The sequence below is a fragment of the Bombina bombina genome, chromosome 7, assembly GCF_027579735.1.
Source record: "Bombina bombina isolate aBomBom1 chromosome 7, aBomBom1.pri, whole genome shotgun sequence".
Classification (NCBI taxonomy): Eukaryota; Metazoa; Chordata; class Amphibia; order Anura; family Bombinatoridae; genus Bombina; species Bombina bombina.
In genome coordinates, this window is record NC_069505.1 from 39,465,641 (window position 1) to 39,490,657 (window position 25,017).

Sequence of the window (25,017 nt, forward strand, 5' to 3'; positions counted from 1 at the left end):
AGGATTAGGACACAAGGAAGGAACAACAATCGCCCGATTAATGTTCCTATCTGAAACAACCTTAGGAAGGAAACCTAGTTTAGTCCACGAAACTACCTTATCTGAATGGAAAATAAGGTAAGGCGAAGAGTATTGTAACACCGAGAGCTCAGACATTCTACGAGCTGAAGGAATAGCAACAAGAAATAAAACTTTCCAAGATAACTTAATATCTAAGGAATGCATAGGCTCAAACGGAGCCCCTTGAAGAACTAAACTCAGACTCCATGGAGGAGTAACTGGTTTGAACACAGGCCTGATCCTAACCAAGGCCTGACAAAAAGATTGAACATCTGGGACATCTGCCAGACGTTTGTGTAACAAAATAGATAAGGCAGAGATCTGACCCTTAAGGGAACTAGTCAAACCCTTCTTGGAGAAAAGACAAAATTCTAGGAATCCTAACTCTACTCCATGAGTAGCCCTTGGATTCACACCAATAAAAATATTTACACCAGATCTTATAGTAAATGTTTCTAGTTACAGGCTTACGATCCTGAATCATGGTCTCTATGACCAAATCAGAAAACCCCCGCTTGGACAGGATTAACCGTTCAATCTCTAAGCAGTCAGCTTCAGAGAAACTAGATTTGGGTGAAGGAAGTGCCCTTGAATGAGAAGGTCCTTCCTCAACAGGAGTCTCCAATGTGGCAGGGATGACGTCAACCAGATCTGCATACTAAATCCTGCGAGGCCAAGCAGGAGCAATGAAGATCACCAGTACCCTCTCCTGCTTGATTCGAGCAATGACCCGAGGAAGAAGCGCAAACGGAGGAAAAAGGTATGCAAGATTGAAGGACCAAGGAACCGCCAGAGCATCTATCAGTTCCACCTGGGGATCCCTAGACCCCGACCCGTATCTTGGGAGCTTAGCATTCTGACGAGATGCTATGAGATCCAACTCCGGCTGACCCCATTTGAGAATCAGGTTGAAGAACACCTCCGGATGGAGTTCCCACTCTTCCGGATGAAAAGTCTGCCTGCTCAGAAAATCAGCCTCCCAGTTGTCCACTCCTGGGATGTGGATCGCTGACAGATGGCAAGAGTGGGCCTCCGCCCACCGAATTATTTCAGCTACCTCGGTCATCGCTAAGGAACTCCTCGTTCCTCCCGGACGATTGATGTAAGCCACTGTCGTTATGTTGGCCGACTGGAATCGGATGAACTGGGCTGAAGTCAACTGAGGCCTGGCCAGGCGAGCATTGAAGATCACTCTCAGTTCCAGGATGTTGGTAGGAATAACAGACTCTGCCCGAGTCCACACTTCCTGAGCCTTTAGGGAACCCCAGACAGCTCCCCACTCTAAAAGGCTGGCATCTGTTGTCACAATCACCCAGGAAGGTCTGCGAAAGCAGGTTCCCTGGGATAGATGATCCAGAGACAACCACCATCGAAGAGAGTCCCTCGTCTACTGTTCCAGGGTTATTCGAGGAGACAAGTCTGCATAATCTCCATTCCACTGCCTGAGCATGTTTAACTGCAGAGGCCTGAGGTGAAACCGAGCAAACGGGATGCTGTCCATTGCCGCCACTATCAGTCCGATTACTTCCGTGCACTGAGCCACTGACGGTTGAGGATTGGACTGAAGTGCTCGGCAGGTATCTAGAATCTTTGATTTCCTGACCTCTGTCAGAAAAATCCTCATAGATATAGAATCTATTATAGTTCCCAAGGAAGTTACCCTTGTCTTCGGGATTAAGGAACTCTTGTCCAGATTTACCTTCCACCAGTGAGATCTCAGGAAGGATAGCACAACGTTGGTATGAGATATTGCTTGTTGACAAGATGGCGCCTGGATTAGAATATCGTCCAGATAGGGCGCCACCGCAATGCTCCGCGGTCTTAGAACCGCCAGTAGAGACCCCAGAACTGTTGTGAAAATTCTGGGTGCTGTGGCCAGCCCGAAAGGAAGAGCCACGAACTGAAAGTGTTTGTCCAGAAAGCAAACCTCAGGAACTTGTGATGATCTTTGTGGATAGGAACATGTAGATATGCATCCTTTAAATCCACTGTTGTCATAAATTGACCCTCCTGGATCAATGGAAGAATGGTACGAATAGTTTCCATCTTGAATGATGGATCTCTGAGAAACTTGTTTAGACTCTTGAGGTCTAATATAGGTCTGAAGGTTTCCTCCTTTTTGGAAACTACAAACAGATTTGAATAAAAACCCTGCCCCTGTTCCTGTACTGGAACGGGAACAATTACTCCCAGGGAGGAGAGGTCTCTTACACAATGTAAGAATGCCTCTTTTTTATCTGGTTTGCAGATATAATCTTGAAAGAAGAAATCTTCCTCTGGGAGGAAAATTCTTAAATTCCAGTTTGTATCCCTGAGACACTATTTCTACCGCTCAGGGATCCTGAATGTCCCAAACACAAACATGAACGAAGAATGAGAGCCTGCCCCCTACCAAATCCGGTCCCGGATTGGGGGCATGCCCTTCATGCTGTTATGGATTCAACAGCAGGCTTCTTGGATTGTTTACCCTTGTTCCAAGACTGGTTGGGTCTCCAAGTAGGCTTAGATTGCGAATAGTTCCCTTCCCGTTTAGAGGAGGAAGAGAAAGAATTTCCCTTGAAATTTCGAAAGGAACGGAAATTACTTTGTTGTCCTTTTTGTTTACCTCTCTTATCCTGAGGAAGGAGATGACCCTTGCCTCCCGTGATAGAGATAATTTCCTTCAGGCCCGGTCCAAACAAGGTCTTCCCCTTGTAAGGAATTGCCAGTAGCTTAGACTTGGATGATACGTCCGCAGACCAGGGTTTTAACCATAGCTGCCAATTTAGACATTTGCAGAGAAGCATCTGTAATAAAGGCATTAGTCAACTTTAGAGCTTTAATCCTATCTTGGATCTCCTCTAAAGTGGTCTCAGTTCTGAGAGACTCAGACAGAGCATCAAACCAATAAGCTGCTGCACTAGTGACCATAGCAATGCACGCAGCCGGCTGCAATAGCAGACCCTGGCGAACATAAATCTTTTTAAGTAGACCCTCCAACTTCTTGTCCATGGGATCTTTAAAAGCACAACTATCCTCAATGGGAATAGTAGTTCGCTTGGCTAGGGAGGAAATAGCTCCTTCCACCTTAGGAACCGTTTGCCAAGTTTCCCTGATAGCGTCCGCTATAGGAAACATCTTCTTGAAAATAGGAGATGGGGAAAATTGAATACCTGGTCTCTCCCATTCCTTGGAAATAATCTCCGAAGTTTGTTTCGGTACTGGAAAAACGTCTAAGAGGGAACTTCAAAATATCTGTCCAATTTACTCTATTTCTCCAGAGTGACTACTACTGTAGAATTGCAGTCGTCTAATGTAACCAAAACCTCCCCGAGTAACAGGCGGAGGTGTTCTAGTTTAAACCTGAAAGATACCACCTCTGAATCAGTTAAAGGTACTGAACCTTCTGAGTCTGAGATTTCGCCTTCTGATAAGACCTCCATACCCTCCATCTCCGTTCCCTGGGAGGGTACATCCGAGCTTACCATCATTGTATCAGAAACCTCACTGACAACCTGGTTGTCTCTCCTCTTACGTTTGCCTTGTAACATAGGGAAGGCCGACAACGCATCTGAAATTGTGGAAGACATAAGCGCAGCTATATCTTTTAGGGTAAATCCAGCAGGCGCCAGAGCAGAAGTACAGGGCACTGCTTGAGTGGGCTTTACTTTTTGGGACGCTTGGGGAGAAAGCTGCGGCATACTCTGAATCTCATCATTAGACTCCTGAGAAGCACCCGCCTTAGACATATTTTGCTCACTCATGAAAAATCTTTTCTTTATAACGTAAAGCCCTCTCAATACATGAGGGACAGAACGGAATTGGTGGTTCCACATTGGCATCCAAACACATGGAGCAAGTAACATCTTGCACGGCTCCTATGTCCATCCCAAATCACAATAAGAGAGAATGAAAAATAAAAACACATACATATATATATATATATATATATATATATATATATATATATATAAATGATACTGTCACTTTAAGAAGTTAGAAAATAAACTTTTAATCTCCTAAAAGAAAAATATGTGCATAGGAAAAGAATCAAATTATCCCATAAAATTTGATGCCAGAAAACTACCAAAAGCAAAACGATACTGTGCCTTTAAATAATAAAACGGCAACTCTTTTACTGCGTTAGAGAACGTTTCCCAGCAGTTACACCAATCTACATTCAGACAGCTCCACACCTCAGCAACTCTGCTGAGGTGCCTACCTGCCAAATTAACCCCTTTCCTGGTCTCACTGACTCTATTCCTAAAACGATCCGGAAACTCAGGGGAACAATAGCGATACAACCACCTGCATAATTAGTAAGATAACCATGCGGTTGTAGAGCTGCAGAGCGTAGACGTCCACTCCTGTCGGCTAAGAACTGTGCAGTGAAATAACAGCAGCGCGCAAAACTTAAGCCCCGCCCATCGTGGGCGTACTCCACAAAACACACTACCTGACCGGGACTCTGATGTTAATACCGGAACCACCATTATAGTAAAATTAAGCAATCTCCCAGCCCCAGTGCCTGTACCCATAGCTGCCAACAATAAAAACCCCTCCATATCCAAGAGGGGATTAATGTCCCAACATAAGAGCTGTGAATAAAAAAAAAAAACGTATCCCAGCATCCTTATGCAAATTCCAATAAAGATAAAGTGCCCACTTTCTTCTGAGTCTATTTCTTCCCCAGAATAAACAAAGTTAGCACTTACCTTGAATGCTGTCCGACAGCAGGACAGTCCAGCAGGTTTAACAGGTCCTCTCCCTCCCATAGCCCTGTGGAAGAAGATAAGCCTGAGTTACATGCGCGAGTTACATGCGCTTAGGCTATCTGGATTAGGGCAGCATAAATGCATAGGAGGCGCAGTGAGAATTATGTCCCACCAGTTCCTACTGCTCTAAAGCCACCAAAAGCTCTACTGTAGAGACTGATATGGACTACGGCTACACCCCAAAACAAAGCAGCACTCTCTGGCAATACTTTAAAAATAAAAAACTCTTGATTGAAGAATCTATTCTAACACCTCACTTTACCTCTTCCTATCACTAACGTAGGCAAAGAGAATGACTGGAGTGGGAGGGAAGGGAGGAGCTATTTAACAGCTCTGCGCCTCCTCCTGCTGACCAGGAGGTGTAATCCCATAAGTAATGAAGATGATCCGTGGACTCATCGTGTCTTTAAAAAGAAAATGAGTACTTTTAGATTCTGGATTCTTTTAAATGGAATGTTATGATGGGTTGTTACTATATACTGTATCGATTTTAATATATTAAGTGAAATCATTTATCCATTTCTTTCCCCTGGTTTTTAGGTATTTTTCCTTTTCACACTAAATATTTGCTATATATTTTCAATATAACATTTTATGGACTTGGAACACAAAATTACTACCAATTTCTTTTTAATAACAGTAGAATCTTTCATCATTGATTCATATACACATGCGGCTTACATGCCATTTACTGATTAATAAGACAGTGTTTTTATTAGTGTGTGTTTATTCAGCATTGTGCGTGAAACTCTGCTTCCCCCCACAACACAAATACTGTCCCCTGAAAAGGAATGAGACTGCCCCTTCGTTCTCCTATAAATCCGCTCTTCTGTCTATCTGCAATAGCTCCACTTCAAAAATCAGCGTGGCTCCTCCTGCAATAGAGAGATCAGCTTGTAAACAGGTTCCAAAATCTGGGACACAGAAAGGCCAGTTTAGGGAAGGGCACTGTACCTGGTATTTTAGGGGGTGCTCCTCTATCGCCATAACCTGGCAGAAAAAAAAGGGGTAACAGTTATTTTACGCTCAGGTATTTACACCACACCCACTATCAATTGTTGGTTCCTTACCCAGCTCTGAAGGAATAACCAGCTTCCGTTTCTCTCCTTCGCACATGCTGGAAATAAAAAGAATATTTATATGATCACAGTTTGATAAAAATAGAGAAGAATTGTGTGTTCTGCCTACCTACAGCACAAGACAACACAAAAGTGAGTCACGAGTCTGCCCCTCCCACCACAGGGTGACACAGACAGAAGGGAGCTATGAGTCTGCCCCTCCCACCACAGGGTGACACAGACAGAAGGGAGCTATGAGTCTGCCCCTCCCACCACAGGGTGACACAGACAGAAGGGAGCTATGAGTCTGCCCCTCCCACCACAGGGTGACACAGACAGAAGGGAGCTATGAGTCTGCCCCTCCCACCACAGGGTGACACAGACAGAAGGGAGCTATGAGTCTGCCCCTCCCACCACAGGGTGACACAGACAGACAGGAGCTATGATTCTGTCCCTCCCACCACAGGGTGACACAGACAGAAGGGAGCTATGAGTCTGCCCCTCCTACCACAGGGTGACACAGACAGAAGGGAGCTATGAGTCTGCCCCTCCTACCACAGGGTGACACACAGTATAGATATCCCAAACCTAGCCCTGCTACATATCTGTCTATAATTGGCATCAGTAGAGATTTTAAGTAGAAAAACGTCCATTATTTTTCTGTAACAAAATAACAGCTGAGAGCTGTGTCTACCCCAGTAACAAGTCCAGATTAGCTCTTCCACATAAGACAAGTGGTAGAGGGAGTTTAGATATTGAAAACCATTGCAGTGAATTCAGAAACACAAATACTATCTAGCTGGTATGTTCCTCTATTGCAACACTAGAGGGAGTCCTGGGCCACGTCGTTAAATACACAGCTGCCCAGTGTTTGGAAACGAGTCACTTAAAGAGACAGTAAAAAGTTAAGATTGTTTCCGCAGTCTGGCAATAAACTAACATAGGGGGTAAGTTGAAATGTTATTAGCAAATTACACCTTGTTTGATGCAATTGTTTTTCAATAACCAAATTCCACCCACAAGCCTTATTTGGAGGAGTCAATTACGACGAGTTACTTAAGTAGACTAGACCAGGCCATAAGTTCAGTTCTATTGTTTCCTTATAAGCGATAATCTATGTGGAGGGCAGCTGAGACAGATATGTAGCAGGGTGAGGCTTGTGACATCTGCAGTGTGCACTGGAAAACAAACAATTTTCAGGTATAAATTACAAGAAATGGGATCAAAATAAATAATAAAAGTATATTGCAAAGGAATTTACTACACAATTAAATTAACCATTAAATGCAGTAGAACTGCATAATCTACAACTGCTTAATAAAAAGCAATAGCACTTATTTTTTTAATTTTCAAATGAGCAGATGTTTTCTAACAATTTTTAATTTGTTAACCACCTGTATGATGTGACAGTCATCAGCCAATCACAGACTAATACGTATACATTGCGAACTCTTGCACATACTCAGTAGGAACTGTTGCTTCAGAAAGTGTGCATATAACTATCATGTGACAGCCATCAGCCAATCACAGACGTATATACGCATACACTGAAGTCTTGCACATACTCAGTAGATGCTTGTGCCTCAGAAAGTGTGCATATAACTATCATGTGACAGCCATCAGCCAATCACAGACGTATATACGTATACACTGTGTACTCTTGCACATGCTCAGTAGAAGCTTGTGTCTCAGAAAGTGTGCATATAACTATCATGTGACAGACATCAGCCAATCATAAATGTATATACATATACACGGAACTCTTGCAAATGCTCAGTAGATGCTTTGTGCCTCAAAATGTGTGCATATAACTATCAGCCAATCAAAGACTTATATACAGATACACTGAACTCTTGCACATGCTTGTGCCTCAGAAAGTGTGCATATATAAAAAGACTGTGCATACGTTGTTAACAGAACTAAATTAGAAAGTCTCTTAAAAGTGCAGCTAAATTTAAATCATTAAAGTTTAATTTTGGATTTTAGCGCCCCTTTAAAGATTTTATATTAAAATCTCATGGTGTTCACTGCCCCTTTAATCAAATGCAGCAGGTGACAAGGAACTTACCCAAGCAACCCTTGGTCCCAGCCCTTTATGACCTGTCCGGTACCCAAAGTAAAAGTGAATGGCTGATTTCTAGGAATGCTACTATCAAACTCTGTACCGTCCTCCAACTTCCCCTGAGAAAGAGAAGAAAAAAGTGTCGGCTTATAGGGAGAGGCAAAACAAATACAAAACAATAATAAAACAAATACAAAACAATAAAACAAATACAAAACAATAATAAAACAAATACAAAACAATAATAAAACAAATACAAAACAATAATAAAACAAATACAAAACAATAAAACAAAGGCTTTTTTACAGCATTTTCTATTAATGGGAAACCATTTCCGTGCAGCATAATATGAATTAAAATCCAACCTTTATGTACAAAAAAATAATCCAATCCAAAGAGACATGAAGCTAACGCGTTTTACCTGCAAGACCGGCCATATTGTTAGGCATTTTATTTATAAACTAATTCCCTTCTTTTAATATGTGTTTAACATCTTCAAAATATGTTAAGCCCATAGACAAAGTTGCACTCTTAGAACACCCCAACCTGCTTCAGGTGAGGCTATGGCCAGTAACGGAGTATATGCACGTATGCCAGCACCTGATTGGCTCACCAGCTGCATCCTCATCTGGAATGGCAGAGCAGCTCAACTTTGACTTTTTTTATCGTTTTATTATTTCTTCAAATGCATAACACCAAGTAATACAGATCAATAAGAATACAAAATAACTCTTTAATTGCTAGTACGGGCCTGAAAAAAAAAGAAAAAGGGACACTGCACTAAGTTCTTCCCTTTAAAGTGTTCCCAATGATGCCTTTTATGTGCTGGAGTGTATTGACTTGATTACAAATAGCTCCTTTGCATTTATTTGGTCATTTGAAATATCCTATTTTGCCTGTTGAAACCACCACCTTCATTAAAAATATGAATACTGCTGTATTCTCAGCAAAAATCTATGTAAACGAGAGGCAGCAGTTGTAATCATTCTCGCAGTTCAGGTGCAAGAAATAGACAATAAAATGTTTTGTTTTCAATTGCTCTCTGTAAACATTTGCATTTCTGTACATAAAGAGATAAGAAAATGAGGCTGTGTATAAAAGGGAGATATAAGATAAGGAGGTCTGCTCTTTCTGCAAGTTCAACCCATTTGAAGAGGTTGAGCAAAACCCGCTATTTAATTTACAAAAATAAACACAAATTAATTTCCCATAAACATAATACTCTGTAGCTGGTATAACAAGTTATTGGAAAGTGGAACACATTAAGGCAAAATCAATTTGACGGTATATGGGGTAACCGATCCCCTCTATTTCTGGCTTCTATAATAAAAGTGGAATTTTCGGGGCCAGCCAATAAATATCTAATGTTTTTAAATAAATCCTCAACGCTTCAGCGAGAAATATCAAACATTGTTATCATATCTAAGTATTTGGGACCAGAATTAAATGTATAACCTTTTTATATTTATTAGGAATATTTAACTTTAAAATAGTAAAAATGTTTTTTAATGTAAGTTTAAAGGGACATGAAACCCGGAAAACAATTATATCAGAATTCAGATAAAGAAACATTTGTAAAAAGCTTTCCAATTGACTTTCATTGTCAAGTTTGCTTCATTCTCCTGTTATCCTTTCTTTAAAGGAACACAACAAAGGATAAAAAAGAACAAAGATAATAAATATCTTGTAAGAATCCCCATTATTTAAGCATAAAAACTTCAAATATCACATTGCAAGAGTAAGTACACAAATATCCTTTGGTTAATGTGTATTGAATAAAATTCTGTATCCAATAAATGCATTTTACACGTCCCTGCAAAATCTCACTTAAAGGGACGATACCTTTAAAATGGGGTGGCTCTCTCTCTCAGCCTCTATGGGGAGATGATTTCTGCTGGCATCTCTTGTTTACATAGTATTTCTGTAGCCACTAATGTAGTACTCCTATTTTGTATAGATGGCAGCTTTTACAGTTAAAGCAGCTATTTAATAAAAATAAAAAAAAATAAAGGAGCTATTTGTAAACAATTCAATAAAATCCAGAAGGTAAAATGGAAAAAAGGGACAGTCTACAATATAATTTGTAGTGTTTAAAAGATAGATAATCCCTTTATTACCCATTTCCCAGTTTTGCAAAACCAACACAGTTATATTAATACACTTTTTACCTCTGTGATTACCTTGTATCTAAGCCTCTGCAGAGTTAGTACTGTGTTGTGCTAACTCTTAAATAACTCTTAAATAACTCCCGTGCCTGAACACAATGTTATCTATATGGCCCACATGAACTAACAGTCTCTTGTTGTGAAAAGCAATTTAAAAAGCATGTGATTAGAGGCGGCCTTCAAGGGCTTAGAAATTAGCATATGAGCCTACTTAGATTTAGTTTCAACTAAGAATACCAAGAAAACAAAGCAAATTTGATGATTAAAGTAAATCGAAAAGTTAAAGTGAATGTAAAGTGCGCATCCTCACTAACGTTACCCTTAACGTCTATTAAAAATAAATACCAGTTTCATTCATCGATTTACAATGTTTTTGTTATATACCTTGTTTTTTTATTTTGTTCGTTGGCTCCCGTTATTTTGATCCTCCACCCGGCACGATTGACGTCTTAATTACCAATCAAGGCTCTAACCACAGGGGGACCGACCCGCTTACGCTGACGTCACTACTCCTTTCTGCGCCTGCGTTGTTATCATGTTCACCGACGTTTTCCTTTAACGCTCGTGCACATTTCGCGCATGTGCAGTTGTTTTACTTTACGGAGCCCTGTCATTTCAGTAAGTACATCAGTAACAGGGCTGGGTTAGCAGATCGTTTCCTTCTCTTCACAACGATAGTATTCATTGAATGTATTGATTCAATGAATACTATGGTTGATTGACAGCGGAAACAGCATTTCATGCATGCGCAATGGGAAGTGAAAACGGGAGCACGCATTGAAGAGACTTAAACAGCGGGTGGGACCCCTGTATACGTGATATGTCTAAAACTAAGGAAGTAGACTGTGGGAGGAGCAGGTACTGTGAATAGTCGATATTTTTGATCTCCAAAACATCACAACGATAAACCATGTTTTGTTTTTTTAGAGCCCAGCGAGTGCGGATCTACTTTATACTATATTCAACACAAACATTGTTATTGTATAAAAAGATAGATAACGCCTTTACTACCCATTCCCCAGCTTTTCACAACCAACGCTGTTATATTAACATACTTTATAACATTTAAACCTCTAAATCTCTGCCTGTTTCTAAGCCACTACAGACAGCCTCTTATCACGTTTTTTTATTAGCTTTTCACAACAGGAGACTGCTAGTTCATGTGAGCCATATAGATAACATTGTGATCATGCCTGTGGCTTGTGGCAGACACTGCACTAATTGGCTAAAAAGTTATTAGATAATAGTCATGTGATCAGGGGGCTTAGATACAAGGTAATCACAGAGGTAAAAAGTGTATTAATATAACTGTTGGTTATGCAAAACTGGGGAGTGGGTAATAAAGGGATTATCTACCTTTTTAAAACAATAACAATTCTGTCCCTTTAACCACCGCTTCGAAGTCGTGGTAATCATTCGACCATAAATAGCGATTGCACTCAAGCGAACGCGTTTACTTTCAACTTGCAATACCAGTGGTAAGCCCGACAAACGCGAACACCAGCGATAAACCCCTTAACGTTTGTGCGCAAGTATTTGCGCTCCACTCTTTATCAGGCCCAAAATGTTTAAAAGGGATGCAGATGCTTTTCAACTGAATATGGCTCGTGTGTTTGATATCTGCAGTGCATAAATTACTGTATGTATTTAATTAAAAAATCTAAATTTTACTTTAGAAAAACTCCTCAGTATATTTATATATGGATATATATTTATTTTTCTCAATATTTGTGTATTCTCCAGACTGAAGTCCACATTAGCTTCACCAAATATGCAAAGTGGTACGTGGAGTTTTACATTTGAAAAACAGTTGCAACAAACAAGGTTGCTTATTTGGAGGGGTCAATCTGGATAGGAGTCTAGAGGGGACAGGATTTGCCACTGTAATTTTGTTAACAATATCTCCATTGTTTGGCTTCCGCAGAAAAGATAAGAAAGCAAACTGCAAAACAGACATATTTGATTACCAGGAAAAGGGGGCAAAATAAATAACAAAAAGTATATTGCAAAGTTGCTGTACTATGCATAATTGAGCATTACAATGTCCAAACGTTTATGGCGCCTTTAAAGGGACATTAAACACACAAAAAATATACTAGATAGTATGATGCTTTCAAAGAAAAGATTAGTCTGAGAATAACATAGATGTATTTGATAAAGTTTCATTAGCTGTTAATAGTGACAAAATAAGTGTAAAGTTTTAGTGTCTATAAAACAATGGGAGCTGCCATGTTGTAACTTAGGTTACCTTCTCTGCTGTGGCCAATTAGAGACAGTTATAAATAGGTCACTAGAGTGTGCAGCCAATGACTGTGAGGAATATAACCGTGTTCTGCACTTCCATTTCTAAAAGGAACTGAAAAGTTCACAATTTCAGAATGGAATTACAGGAAAAGGGGACAAAATAAATAATGAAAGTACCGGTATATAGAAGAGGGTTTATTTATTTATATATATATATATATATATATATATATATATATATATATATATATATATATATATATATATATATATATATATATATATATATGGTTTATTATTTTATAATACATCTCAAAAAGTGTTTAATGTCCCTTTAACCCCTTAATGACAACTGATGTACCAGGTACGTCCTGCAAAAACTGACAGTTAGTGACAATGGACGTACCTGGTACGTCAGTTGTCTAACAGAGTGCTGGAAGCGATCGCAATCGCTTCCAGCAGCTCTCAGGGTATTGCAGTGATGCCTCCTGCAATACCTTTTTAGAAGACTCCGATGCAGAGAGAGCCACTCTGTGGCCCTCTCTGCACCGGTAGCGATGGTGCCGGTTCGTTGGTGGGTGGGAGCGTAACAGGGAGGCGGTTGGGTGGCCCTTCGCTACCCTGCATCCGGTTCCTGCAAGTGCAATGTGCACGCCGGGTGCCGGGAGCGTGCGGGGGGCGCGCGTGCGTGTGCGCGCGCATTAGCTGGCCACTGACACCAATGAGGAGGGAAGAGGGGGGAAAAAAAGATTTAAAAAAAGTTAATATAAAAGGATCTGGGAGGGGGATAGGGGTATTGTGAGGGCTGCTACACTACAGAAAACATTACAAATTGCAAAAGAGGAAAAAATACTTTTGTTTTTGGGGCAAATTGGGTACTGGCAGACAGCTGCCAGTACCCAAGATGGCGGCAATTAGGTAGGGGAGAGGGTTAGAGAGCTGGGGGGGGGGAATCATGGAGGTTGGGGCTAAGGCAGGGGTCCATCACAGCTAAAATATTTTATTTTTTTTAATAAAAAAAAAAAAAAACTCCTATTATTTAGTACTGGCAGACTTTCTGCCAGTACTTATGATGGCGGGGACAATTGTGGGGTGGGGGAGGGAAGAGAGCTGTTTGGGAGGGATCAGGGGGTGGGATGTGTCAGGTGGGAGGCTGATCTCTACCCTAAAGCTAAAATTAACCCTGCAAGCTCCCTACAACCTACCCAATTAACCCCTTCACTGCTGGGCATAATTCACGTGTGGTGCGCAGCAGGATTTAGCAGCCTTCTAATTACCAAAAAGCAACGCCAAAGCCATATAAGTCTGCTATTTCTGAACAAAGGGGATCCCAGAGAAGCTTTTACAACAATTTCTGCCATAATAGCACAAGCTGTTTGTAAATAATTTCAGTGAGAAACCTAAAATTGTGAAAAATGAATTTTTTTTTTATAATTTGCTCGCATTTGGCGGTGAAATGGTGGCATGAAATATATCAAAATGGGCCTAGATTAATACTTGGGGTTGTCTACTACACTACACTAAAGCTAAAATTAACCCTACAAGCTCCCTAATTAACCCCTTCACTGCTGGGCATAAAACACGTGTGGTGCACAGCGCCATTTAGCGGCCTTCTAATTACCAAAAAGCAACCCCAAAGCCATATAATTCTGCTATTTCTGAACAAAGGGGATCCCAAAGAAGCATTTACAACCATTTGTGTTGTAATTGCAGAAGCTGTTTGTAAATAATTTCAGTGGGAAACCTAAAGTTTGTGACAAAATTTGTGAAAAAGTGAACTTTTTTTTTTTATTTGATCACATTTGGCGGTGAAATGGTGGCATGAAATATACCAAAATGGGCCTAGACTTTGAGTTGTCTTCTAAAAAAAAATATATATACATGTCAAGGGATATTCAGGTATTCCTGACAGATATCAGGGTTCCAATGTAACTAGCGCTAATTTTGAAAAAAAGTGGTTTGGAAATAGCAAAGTGCTATTTGTATTTATGGCCCTATAACTTGCAAAAAAAGCTAAGAACATGTAAACATTGGGTATTTCTAAACTCAGGACAAAATTTAGAAACTATTTAGCATGGGTATTTTTTGGTGGTTGTAGATGTGTAACAGATTTTGGGGGTCAAAGTTAGAAAAAGTGTGTTTTTTCCATTTTTTCCTCATATTTTATAAAAAAAAATTATAGGAAATTATAAGATATGATGAAAATAATGGTATCTTTAGAAATTCCATTAATAGCGAGAAAAACGGTATATAATATGTGTGGGTAAAGTAAATGAATAAGAGGAAAATTACAGCTAAACACAAACACCGCAGAAATGTAAAAATAGCCTTTGTCATTAAGGGTAAGAAAATTGAAAAATGGTCCGGTCATTAAGGGGTTAAAGAATGCACGCTGTCAACAAATTATCAAAAAGGTATAAAAAGTTATTTTACCATCAATCATAAAAACTCAATATAGACCTTTAAAGATGGCAAAACTGACATATTTGATTAACCCTTTCATAAAAACTAGACTTAATGGATGCTGCTCACTAAGGGCTGGCTCGCCAAAGTAATAGTGAGCAATGTGCCCGACACTAACTGGCTGCATATTCTGTTCAAACTTTTCCACAAAAAAATAATCTGTTGACGGTTTGTTTTACAGTACAAACTACTGTTCAATCAACATCCTTTTAAAGGGACAGCAATCTGTGAAAAGAGATTTGTTTTAATCTCAAAATAGCAACAAGACAAATTACACCAGAGACCCGTGTTAGACCCATAGTTTGTCTCCTTTCTTTAATCAGGGTATTGCATTTACGTCACCTTCTCTCCTCTATGTACATGAAGGCTTGTCTGCAAAACCAGGAATTAACATTTTATCCCAATAACCTCCATAAGGCTCTCTCCCTGCAGATTTAGCTTTACGTCAGAGTCAGAGTACAGCTACAGTGCAGGTTACTCTAACATAATTATTACTCAGAGTAATATCCCAAGGTAGAACAAAAGGAGGTACAATAAATACCCAATAAGAGCACCAAGAAAGTAAATCGATCCTCAAACAAAGACGTTTTCAACAAGAGTCTGTCAGACAGTTAAAAGGGACACTATTCTTTCATTAAAGGGACAGTCTAGTCAAAATTAAACGTACATGATTCAGACAGTCATTTTAAACAACTTTCCAATTTACTTTTATCAAATTTGCTTTGCTCTCTTGGTATTCTTTGTTGAAAGCTAAACCTAGACAGGCTCATATGCTAATTTCTAAGCCGTTGAACCACCTTATCTCAATGCAGTTTTACAGTTTTTCACAGTTAGACAGCGCTAGTTCATGTCTCCTGTGGAGTCAGCACTGACTGACTAAAATCTAAGTCTGTCAAAAGAACTGAGATAAGGGGGCAGTCTGCAGAGGCTTAGAAACCAGGTAATCACAGTGGTAAAAAAAAAGTTTATTAATATAACCATGTTGGTTATGCTAAACTGGGGAATGGGTAATAAAGGGATTAGCTAAATTTTTTAAACAATAAAAATTCTGGAGTAGACCGTCCCTTTAATAATGAAAAAGCAGATTTGAACATAGTGTGATGCTAAATTATAAAAACCCTGTATCAGAAGTGCACGTCATCCTAATGTTCTGTTGCTTATAGATGTTTCTGACCAGTCCTCAATGAGTATTATCAAAATGTACCCATCAACCAATAACCATTAAAGGGACAGTAAACAGCTTGTAATTACAATACATTTCTATTGTGTTGCTGTAGAAAAACAGATTAGTAAAATCCTAATGTTCTGAAAACAGCCAATCAGGGCTTTAGTCTACAGACAACAACGCTAGCTGCAGTAATACAGTTAAAGTAAATTGTTTTGTAGTTATCAGTGAATGCTAATTAGGGACATATGTAACAGAGTTAGCCTTCAGATGTCAGGAGCATTTCAAGTTTTGAGAAGTAGAAATTGCTCAATTTGCAGAGCTAAATTACATAAATAAGCGAAAATAATGAAAGTAAATTGCAAAATTATTTCACTTCACAGAACTAAAACTTTTATATAAAAATCTTAAAGGGACATGAAACCCAAAAATGTTCTGTCAAAACAACTTTCCAGTTTACTTCTATTATCAAATTTGCTTCATTCTCTTGATATCATTTGTTGAAGGAGCAGCAATGCACTACTGGTTTCTAACTGAACATGTGTGAGCCAATGACAATGGGTATATAAATGCAGCCACCAATCAGCAGCTAGAACCTAGGTTCTTTGCTGCTCCTGAGCTTTCCTAGATAAACCTTTCAGCAAAGGATAACAAAAGAAGGAAGCAAATTAAATAGAAGTAAATTGGAAAGTTCTTTAACATTGTATGCTCTGTCTAAATCATGAATTACATTTTTTGGGTTTCATGTCCCTTTAAGGTGTTTTCTGTCCCATTAACAGGAAAAGTATATTAGCCAATGAGGATTTGTTGGAAGTGCACAACTGTATTTGTTTCAATTTAAATTGAAAACGCTTTTACTTTTCATTATGTTCTGATACTGCTCTTACATATAGATGCCAGAAAAATCGACTTAATTCTTTTGGTATCCGTTGTTGAAAATCATATCTAAGTAGACTCAGGAGCAATAATAAACTACTGGGAGCTAGCTGGTAATGGGTGGTCACACAAATATGCCTCGTCGTTGGCTGCTCTGGAGATGACTTTATATACAACGCTATAACATTACAGCACCATTAGTATTCTTTTGCAATGCACAAACTAGCAATAAGTAACATAAGATCAGGTGTTTTCTAAACCTTATATTTTTATGTGAATGGGCAAGAAATAAGCCAGTGAATCATTTGCTATCAGATCGCTTCTGGGACTATTATGAGAAGGAAATTAAATTATCTGCCAGAACACAGTTGCCTATTAAAGGGACACTCAAGTTAAAATTAAACTTTCATGATTCAGATAGAGCAGCAATTTTAAACAACTTTCCAATTTACTTCCATTAACAAAATGTGCTCAGTCTTTTTATATTTACACTTTGTGAGTCACCAGCTCCTACTGAGCATGTGCAAGAATTCACAGAATATACGTAGGTGCATTTGTGATTGGCTGATGGCTGTCACATGATACAGGGGGAGTGGGAAGAAAAAAAAAAAAAAAAAAAAAAACAACAACTACTCATTTGAATTCAGACTAAGTGCTATTGCATTGTCTTTTTGTTGTTTATGGAACTCTACTGCATTTACCGGTCCTTTTATTTATAACTGCCACAGAGTAGAACGCTCATAACTAATTAATTATTCAGCCATATACTTTAGATTTTCTCTCTCCTATTGTATTTTGTGTTGTAAAGATGAATATATTCCTGGCAAATTTACCAGTAAGTGAATCATTTCATTTGTAGCGTTAGTGATTCTAGAGATGGTCGAATCTTGGCAAAACATTTCCCTTTTAAATATTTAATTCATTTGTAATACAGGAACAAATTAAAACCAAGCACATTGCAAATCAATTTGCCCTGCTGGCATTCCTCTAATGCGCTTGCAAAACTGCTGCAGACACGTGCACACTCCAGAACGCACCTTTCTGCTTTTCAACAAAGGATAGCAAGAAAACAAAGAAAACTTAATTATAGAAGTAAATTGTTAAAAAGTTGTTTAAAATTGTATGTTCTATCTAAATCATGAAAGCAAATGTTTGGGTTTGACGTCCCTTTAACGTATCACTGCTGGTGTGCATAGCATTCACTGACAATATGGCGGCATGTGTTATGTGTGACTCTTTGTCAGCACAACTCAAAGGGTATATTAAATCCCCCTTCAACAGACAACCCAGATAGGCTACGTCAAAATAAATCCTCTGTTATATTTATTTTTTCTATAAACTAGATATGTACATTCAGAGGTTTTCGATTTCTCCGGATACAGAAGAGGCCGCTTGTGTTATTCGGCTATTTTTGGAGCTAAATGTATTCTTGTAGAACTGCAACAATCCAGATCCTAGTGCGTTGCAGTTTCACAAGAAGAAGTTTCGAAAATAGCCAAACGAAACGAGTGGCCGCCCTCTTCCACAGCCTCTGAATGCATAGATTCATCATAAACCAAAGATACGGATACAAAGATTCGGGTCCACTTAAACTAATTTGAAAAGGTTAGAATGGACCGAAATGCGTTGATGCTTTTAATGTGTACCAGACATGCGGGAGGCCTATTGAGAGCCAGTACCACCGTGTACCAGTTATTTTGTATTGAATGCAAGCGCCTTGCTACTTAGAAACTTCGTCCAGCTATTGGTTGGTGAACTCTGCCTTAAGAAAAATTTGTTTACCATAACTTTGATCTTACAAAAAAAAAAAAGCCATTTAGGTTGAACCAATGTCACGTGATTGAAACATGAGTCTTGCGTGGAAGTAACCCGCAGTGGAAATCACGCTGTCGTTATGCAACAATATTTTTATAAGTAACACAGTAATTATTAAAGGGACATTATACACTCATTTTTTCTTTGCAGAAATGTTTTGTAGATGATCTATTTATAAAGCCCAGAAAGTTTTTTGTGTTTTTTTTTTTAAAAATGTAGTTTTGCTTATTTTTAAATAACATTGCTCTGATTTTTAGACTCCTAACCAAGCTCCAAATTTTTATGAGAATACCGACGTATACCGACTCCAGCTTGCTCCTGTGTGTGTAAAGGGTCTTTTCATATGCAAAAGAAGGGGGAGTGTCTTATGTCCCACTTACAGTGGGTGTTCCAGCTAACCTTTACAACAGAGCTAAACTGACAGCTTCTAAGTGAGTTTTTAAAAGGTTTTGTACTGTATTTTTATATCAGTATCTGTGCATCTTATTCTTTATAGTAGTGTCTATTACATGCAGTTATATGAAAATGAGTGTATACTGTCCCTTTAAAGCGAATGTAAAGTTTAATGAGAAAGTGCCCGATTTTTAAAAATACTCTAAAAACAGGGGCACTTTCATTCATTAAACACTTTACATTTAAAGGGACACTGAACCCAAATTTTTTCTTTTGTAATTCAGATAGAGTAGCAATTTTAAGCAACTTTCTAATTTGCTCCTATTATCAATTTTTCTTAGTTCTCTTGCTATCATTATTTGAAAAAGAAGGCATCTAAGCTTTTTTTGTTTCAGTACTCTGGACAGCACTTTTTTATTGGTGGATGAATTTATCCACCAATCAGCAAGGACAACCCAGGTTGTTCACCAAAAATGGGCCGGCATCTAAACTTACATTCTTGCATTTCAAATAAAGATACCAAGAGAATGAAGAAAATGTGATTATAGGAGTAAATTAGAAAGTTGCTTAAAATTTCATGCTCAATCTGGATCACGAAAGAATTTTTTTGGGTACAGTGTCCCTTTAAGTGTTTTTTTTTTTTTAAAATACTTATTTTTCCTTATGAAAACAAACCGGCGATCCTCCTGCCACAGTTCCTGCTGTACTAAGTATATCAATAACGAATCCGGCTTCCTCCAATCATTGCGCAGCGTCATGAGCTGGGCGCCTTGGGGTGCACACAATGATTGGAGGAAGCCGGATTTGTCATCGATATGCTAAGTACAGCATTAACTGCGGGCGGAGGATCGCCGGTGCTTAAATGTAAAGTTTAATGAATGAAAGTGCCTGTTTTTAAGAGTATTTTTAAAAACCTGGCACTTTCTCATTAAACTTTACATTCGCTTTAAGAAATACGTTAAACTACCATTCTTGTTTTCAGATATATTTATAAACGATTGCTGATACAAGAACATTTATATAATTAAATAGTATTTTTTTACTATGTGTTTAATTCCTGCCACTCCAGATAAGGATACAATTGCTGAGCCAATCAGCAACAGGCATACATGCGTATGCTCCAATTACTGGCCATATCCTCAAATGGACCAGAAAGGTGGGTGTTCCAGGAGTGCAACTGACTAAGTGTTCATTTCTTTTGAAAGAAAAAACAAAACAAAAAACACACAATGAATATATCAGTTTTGAATTATGGATTTATAGCCATCAGATGAATGTTTGTGTCAGATCAATAGGGGTTTAATAATATACAATTCAAATGAAAGGAGGTGCTCAGCAAAGGGGCGAAAACTCTGGAATACTTCTGCTATATTTTGTATCATTGTTTTAAGAATGTTACATGGATACATTCTAAACACAGCAATCAATTATACAGTCCTTATTAAAGGGACAGTCTACACCTTGGTCGTCTTACCTTACAGTAAGCTGCAAATATCCTCCTGCACCGCTTTCTATATCATGCAGCAAGAACAGTAATAAAGTTACTTTAAAATGAATATTATTTCTGGCCAGTGTGAAATGGCTGCCAAGTTTAGCCCACTGATGACATCATGATCTGGGCTGCATTTGGGCCCTCTGCCGTATGACGGTCTGTTGAATTCAACTAGTGAGCCTTTTGTAATTGGATGCCATATGTAGCCCAGATCATGTCATCAGTGGGCTGAGATTGGCGGCCATTTCAAAGAGGCCAGAAACAATATTAATTTAAAAATATCTTTACTTCTACCATTCCTGCTGCAGGAGGCTGTTTGCAGCTTTATCTAAGGTAAGACTTTAAGATGACCAAGGTGTAAACTATCCCTTTAACTTATTTTACAAAGCAGTATAATGTTACAATGAAGAGCATGCCTAGGTGAGTAGAGTGCATATGCCTGGCACACTATATGGCAGCAGTATTGCAAGAAGGCTTTTTGCAATGTTATGTACGCCTGGGCATTAAATGGCAGCAGTGTCTACATTATGTATTAGACTGTTAAAATCATTTTTGTAACTGCTGTCAGGCACAAGCACGTTACCTACCTAGATATGCTCTTCAATAAATTATATCAATAGCACAAAGTCAATTTGATAACAGAAATTAGAAAAGTTTTTAAATTGAGAAAGAAAATGTTTTGGGTGTCATGCCCTTTAATATATATAAATATATCCACAGAAATACCTGATCTTGCGAGGTTCACATGTAAACACATATACTCACTGTGTAATGCATGTGTAGTGTATCTCCTTTGCGGGATTTAATAGAACAATTTTCCACTCGTTTCTTTACCCCAATCTGCAACTTCTTTCTGCCCTCGCTTGCAGGGACTGGGGGCAGCAGGGAAAGTGCAAGCAGACACCATAAGGGCACGAATAATAAAGAATTCATTGTGACGACAGGATTGGGGCAGACAATTCACAGTCAAACACCGTTTTCTGTTCTGCAAAAAACAATGAGGCTTATATTGGTAAGAATTACATCAAAGAAAATATATATAAAAACATCCTCAGCAGGTGCCTCCATATAATGTCGGAGAGAGGCAATCAGTAAATAGTCAATAGCGCCTATGACTGAAGGATTATGGAGAGGAAGGGGTTTCATGCATAAGATACCCAGGTATCAGTGAGGACACGCTGAACTATTACATTATGTGATGTCATAACCTTGCACAAAGGACTCATTTCATTAGGGTGATCAAAACCTCCCTCCATCATCAAGAGGTGCATTTCTGGGTAGGACCCCCACTAAAAATATTCCAATTATTTAAAAGGGTCAATGACACTTACCTTAATTGCTGGCTTTGTTCAGAGAGTTTAAACAGGTAGGTCTCATTTTTAGATTTTGCCCCCAAGAGCAACAGCACCATATTATGTTTTCAAAATGAATCTCACCCCATTTTAATGCTAAAAATTCATTTTTTATCTCCTAAGCCTCGACGTGCCCCTTTCTATGGGGGTGTCCCCACTGTAAGTATCTCCTATTAGCCCTGTACACATCATATAAAACAGTCAACATGCAGTTTCAGCACCTTCTTTTTAGCACCCGTAATTAGCACCTGAACTATGTGTAAGGAAAGCAGCACCAATAAATCAGGTAAGTGCAGTGATCGGTGTTCCCCAAAGTGCTTTATTCCCCCAAAAGTGTCTAATTAACAAAGAATAATCACCCCAAAACACCCACCCCTCCCTGTCCCCTTAAAAACACAGACACACAACACACACAACAATGTAGTAACTCCCCCAGTTATTAAGAGTCAATCATCTCCACTAATTAAGGTTCCCCTTTGTCTACAACTCCAGAGTTGGCATGACGGGGAGACCACTTTGTGTTTCCTGACATATACGCATCTCTGGATTTTCTGGGTTCTCTGGGGACCCAAATATCCTCCTCCCCCAAGGGCCATGCAGACCTTCCATTGTCGCTCTCATTTTCCCGTAACACCCATACCTCACCTCCAGATACCCCTTGACCACTTCTGCTCATTCCACCACCATTTCCCCTCTCCCACTCCCTTAAAACCCATACATCTTGTGGCTTCTGTCCGTCACCTCGTGCCTCTCCCCTGCACCCCCACACTGGAGTTCTTTTCCCTCTCTGGCGCCTTGACTCAGCCCGACATGAACCAGCCCAACTTTGCCACCAGTTAACCCACTCCTGCAGCTCTGGGGTGTCTTTTGCTTGTACCCCCTTCCTGTTGGGAAGAACATGATCTTGCCCTGAGTCTTCTCCCTCTTCCACCCTCATGCCCCCTCCTGGGTCTTCCCCAACTCTCAGAGTGCTGCTCAAAGAATACCCAGAAGCTTGAGACGTCACTTCAGCTGCAGCATCACATACACTATGTTCTGCGCCACCTGAATCCCCTAAATAGAAGTGAAGGCACCAGCACCACGTATCCTGCTCTTCTGCCTTCCCATTAGTCCAATCTGGACAGGGAACCTCCATTATCCGCTCACTTTGCTTAACCATTGAACAGGCTCCCTCAAAATCTCCATCTTGATGTATTTTATGGCTGCACACATTCTTGCTTATCTCCTTTTCACAATGTCTACTATACCTCTCTGGATGCAGACATTGCTCCCTGCACCCAGCTCTGCAAGAAATCCCTGTATCTACAAGCAAATGATTATTATCTTCCCTATTGATAACCTCCACAGACCCACTTGAACCATTTCCTGGACTCCTCTCCTCTTCCTCATGAGCCATTGATGCTTCTGAACTACTTGCATCATCAATGTCACCCAGCATCAAAACACTCCCTTTTTGACCCTTTAAATGTTCAGTGGAACTCTTGGATAACCACATCCCTATCAATCCACTGCAGCCATCTCTATGCCGGTCCCTCCTACTACAATGTCCATCCTCTCTCTTCTCGTCTTTAGACTCTTCCTCCTTTAGGGCATCACATATGCTGCCCTTTTCCAAGCCAATATTTCTCCATGATCCCTGGCTTGTTTCTATGTTCTCTCCCTGGTACAGATCTTGTACATCTACTCCTTGGTTTGCCACAAAACCATCTTGAAGATTGTGAAAACTCCTTTCCTGGCTACAACCCTCATTCCCCCACCTCAGCTCCTTGGCTCCCTTCTTTCTTACTTCTTGGTTTAACTGAAACTCCTGCAAGTCAGATTCTGTGTCTCCCATCTCCAAATTGTCTTGACTATATTCCACTTTTTCACAGTATAGATCCTCCTGGCCCTCATCATCTTCCTCTTCTCTGTGCCCCCTCTTTAGCAAGTGGTGATCCCACTTTTCCTTCCTACACCCGTTATTCATCTCCAAGGGATTCCTCTCTCTATTTGCATGGCTACTTTCCTCTTTGTGACCCCTCTTCAGTTCCTGGTGGCCCTTGCTTTCCTTCTTAGATCCATAAGTTACCTCCTGAGGAATACTTAGTCTACTCTTCTCTCTATTATGATCCCTGATTTCTGAATCTGTCTCCCCATTCCTTTGTTCCCTCTTCTTCTTTTTCTGACCTCTATTAAGCTCCTGGGAGCCTCCTTGCTCCTCTACGTGGGCCCTAAGCTGATGGGAGCTTTTCTCAACCTCACATTGGTCCTTATTAAGCTCTGGGAAGCTCCTCTCCTCCCTATGACATCTGTTAATTTCCTGGGAGCCCCTCTCCTCTCTATATCCACTGCTTAATTCCTGGGAGCTGTTTTCCTGCATTTGTTGACCAATGTTTAGCTCTTGGGAACCCCTCATCTCTCTATAGCCTCTGATATGCTCATGGAATCCCTTCTCCTCCCCTAGTTGGTTCTTATCCAGTTCCTGAGAGCTGGTCTCCGCTTTGGGGTTCCTATTAAGACCCAGAGAGGCATTATCCTCCTCTCTATGGTTCCTGTTAAGCTCCTGGGACCCCTTGCCCTCTCCATTACCATTGTTAAGCTCCTGTAAACCCCTCTCTTCTGCCTTATGCCCCGTGTTCATCTCGTGGGACTCTGCCTCTACTCTGTGCCCCATGAACAACTCCTGGGAACCCGCACCCCCCCTGAGCAGCTCCTGGGGACCTGCCTCCACCCTGTGTCCCATGATCAGCTCCTGGGAACCTGCATCCACCATCTGCCCCAAGATCAGCTCTTGAGAGCCTGATTCCGACCTTCGCCCTATGATCAGCTCCTGAGAACCTGACTCCGACCTTCGCCCCATGATCAGCTCCGGTGGGCCCCTGATTACATCCCATGTTACCCGCACCCCACCCCGGTGCCTTCTCCTGTCCCTCCAACGGGCCCCGTTATTACTCTCTTCCCCCGGTCTTCTCATCCCCCCCACCCCAGATTTTCTCTCCTCCCCTCACCTCTCCCCTGATCTGTCTGCACGCCGCGGCTTCACACCGATTGAACCCGTCTTCCGCATCCGCGAACGTCACCATCCTCCACAGCCAATCAGCATCAAGCGAAACTTCACTACAGCCATGGGATTGGTCCG

General features: G+C 40.1%; 1 protein-coding gene across 1 annotated transcript; it reads right to left on the bottom strand.

Moving 5' to 3' along the window:
* Positions 1 to 5,427: 5,427 nt before the first annotated feature.
* FKBP2 (FKBP prolyl isomerase 2) lies at positions 5,428 to 25,001 on the bottom strand. Its single transcript, XM_053720052.1, has 6 exons — positions 24,887 to 25,001; positions 21,313 to 21,532; positions 7,941 to 8,053; positions 5,885 to 5,931; positions 5,769 to 5,804; positions 5,428 to 5,689 (listed from the first exon to the last, which is right to left on the bottom strand). Exons 2-6 carry the CDS (start codon positions 21,478 to 21,480, stop codon positions 5,628 to 5,630), a joined length of 426 nt encoding a protein of 141 aa, XP_053576027.1. The 5' UTR covers positions 21,481 to 21,532; positions 24,887 to 25,001; the 3' UTR covers positions 5,428 to 5,627.
* Between the last annotated feature and the right edge of the window lie 16 nt (positions 25,002 to 25,017).

Bases quoted from the DNA above. Each gene is read 5' to 3' on its own strand.
- FKBP2 (XM_053720052.1), bottom strand. From the start codon at position 21,480: ATGAATTCTTTATTATTCGTGCCCTTATGGTGTCTGCTTGCACTTTCC. The intron at 8,054-21,312 runs GTGAGTATATGT...TCTCTTTCTCAG, and splicing joins CACTACACATGCATTACACA to GGGAAGTTGGAGGACGGTAC. The intron at 5,932-7,940 runs GTAAGTTCCTTG...TTTTATTTCCAG, and splicing joins TGGGACCAAGGGTTGCTTGG to CATGTGCGAAGGAGAGAAAC.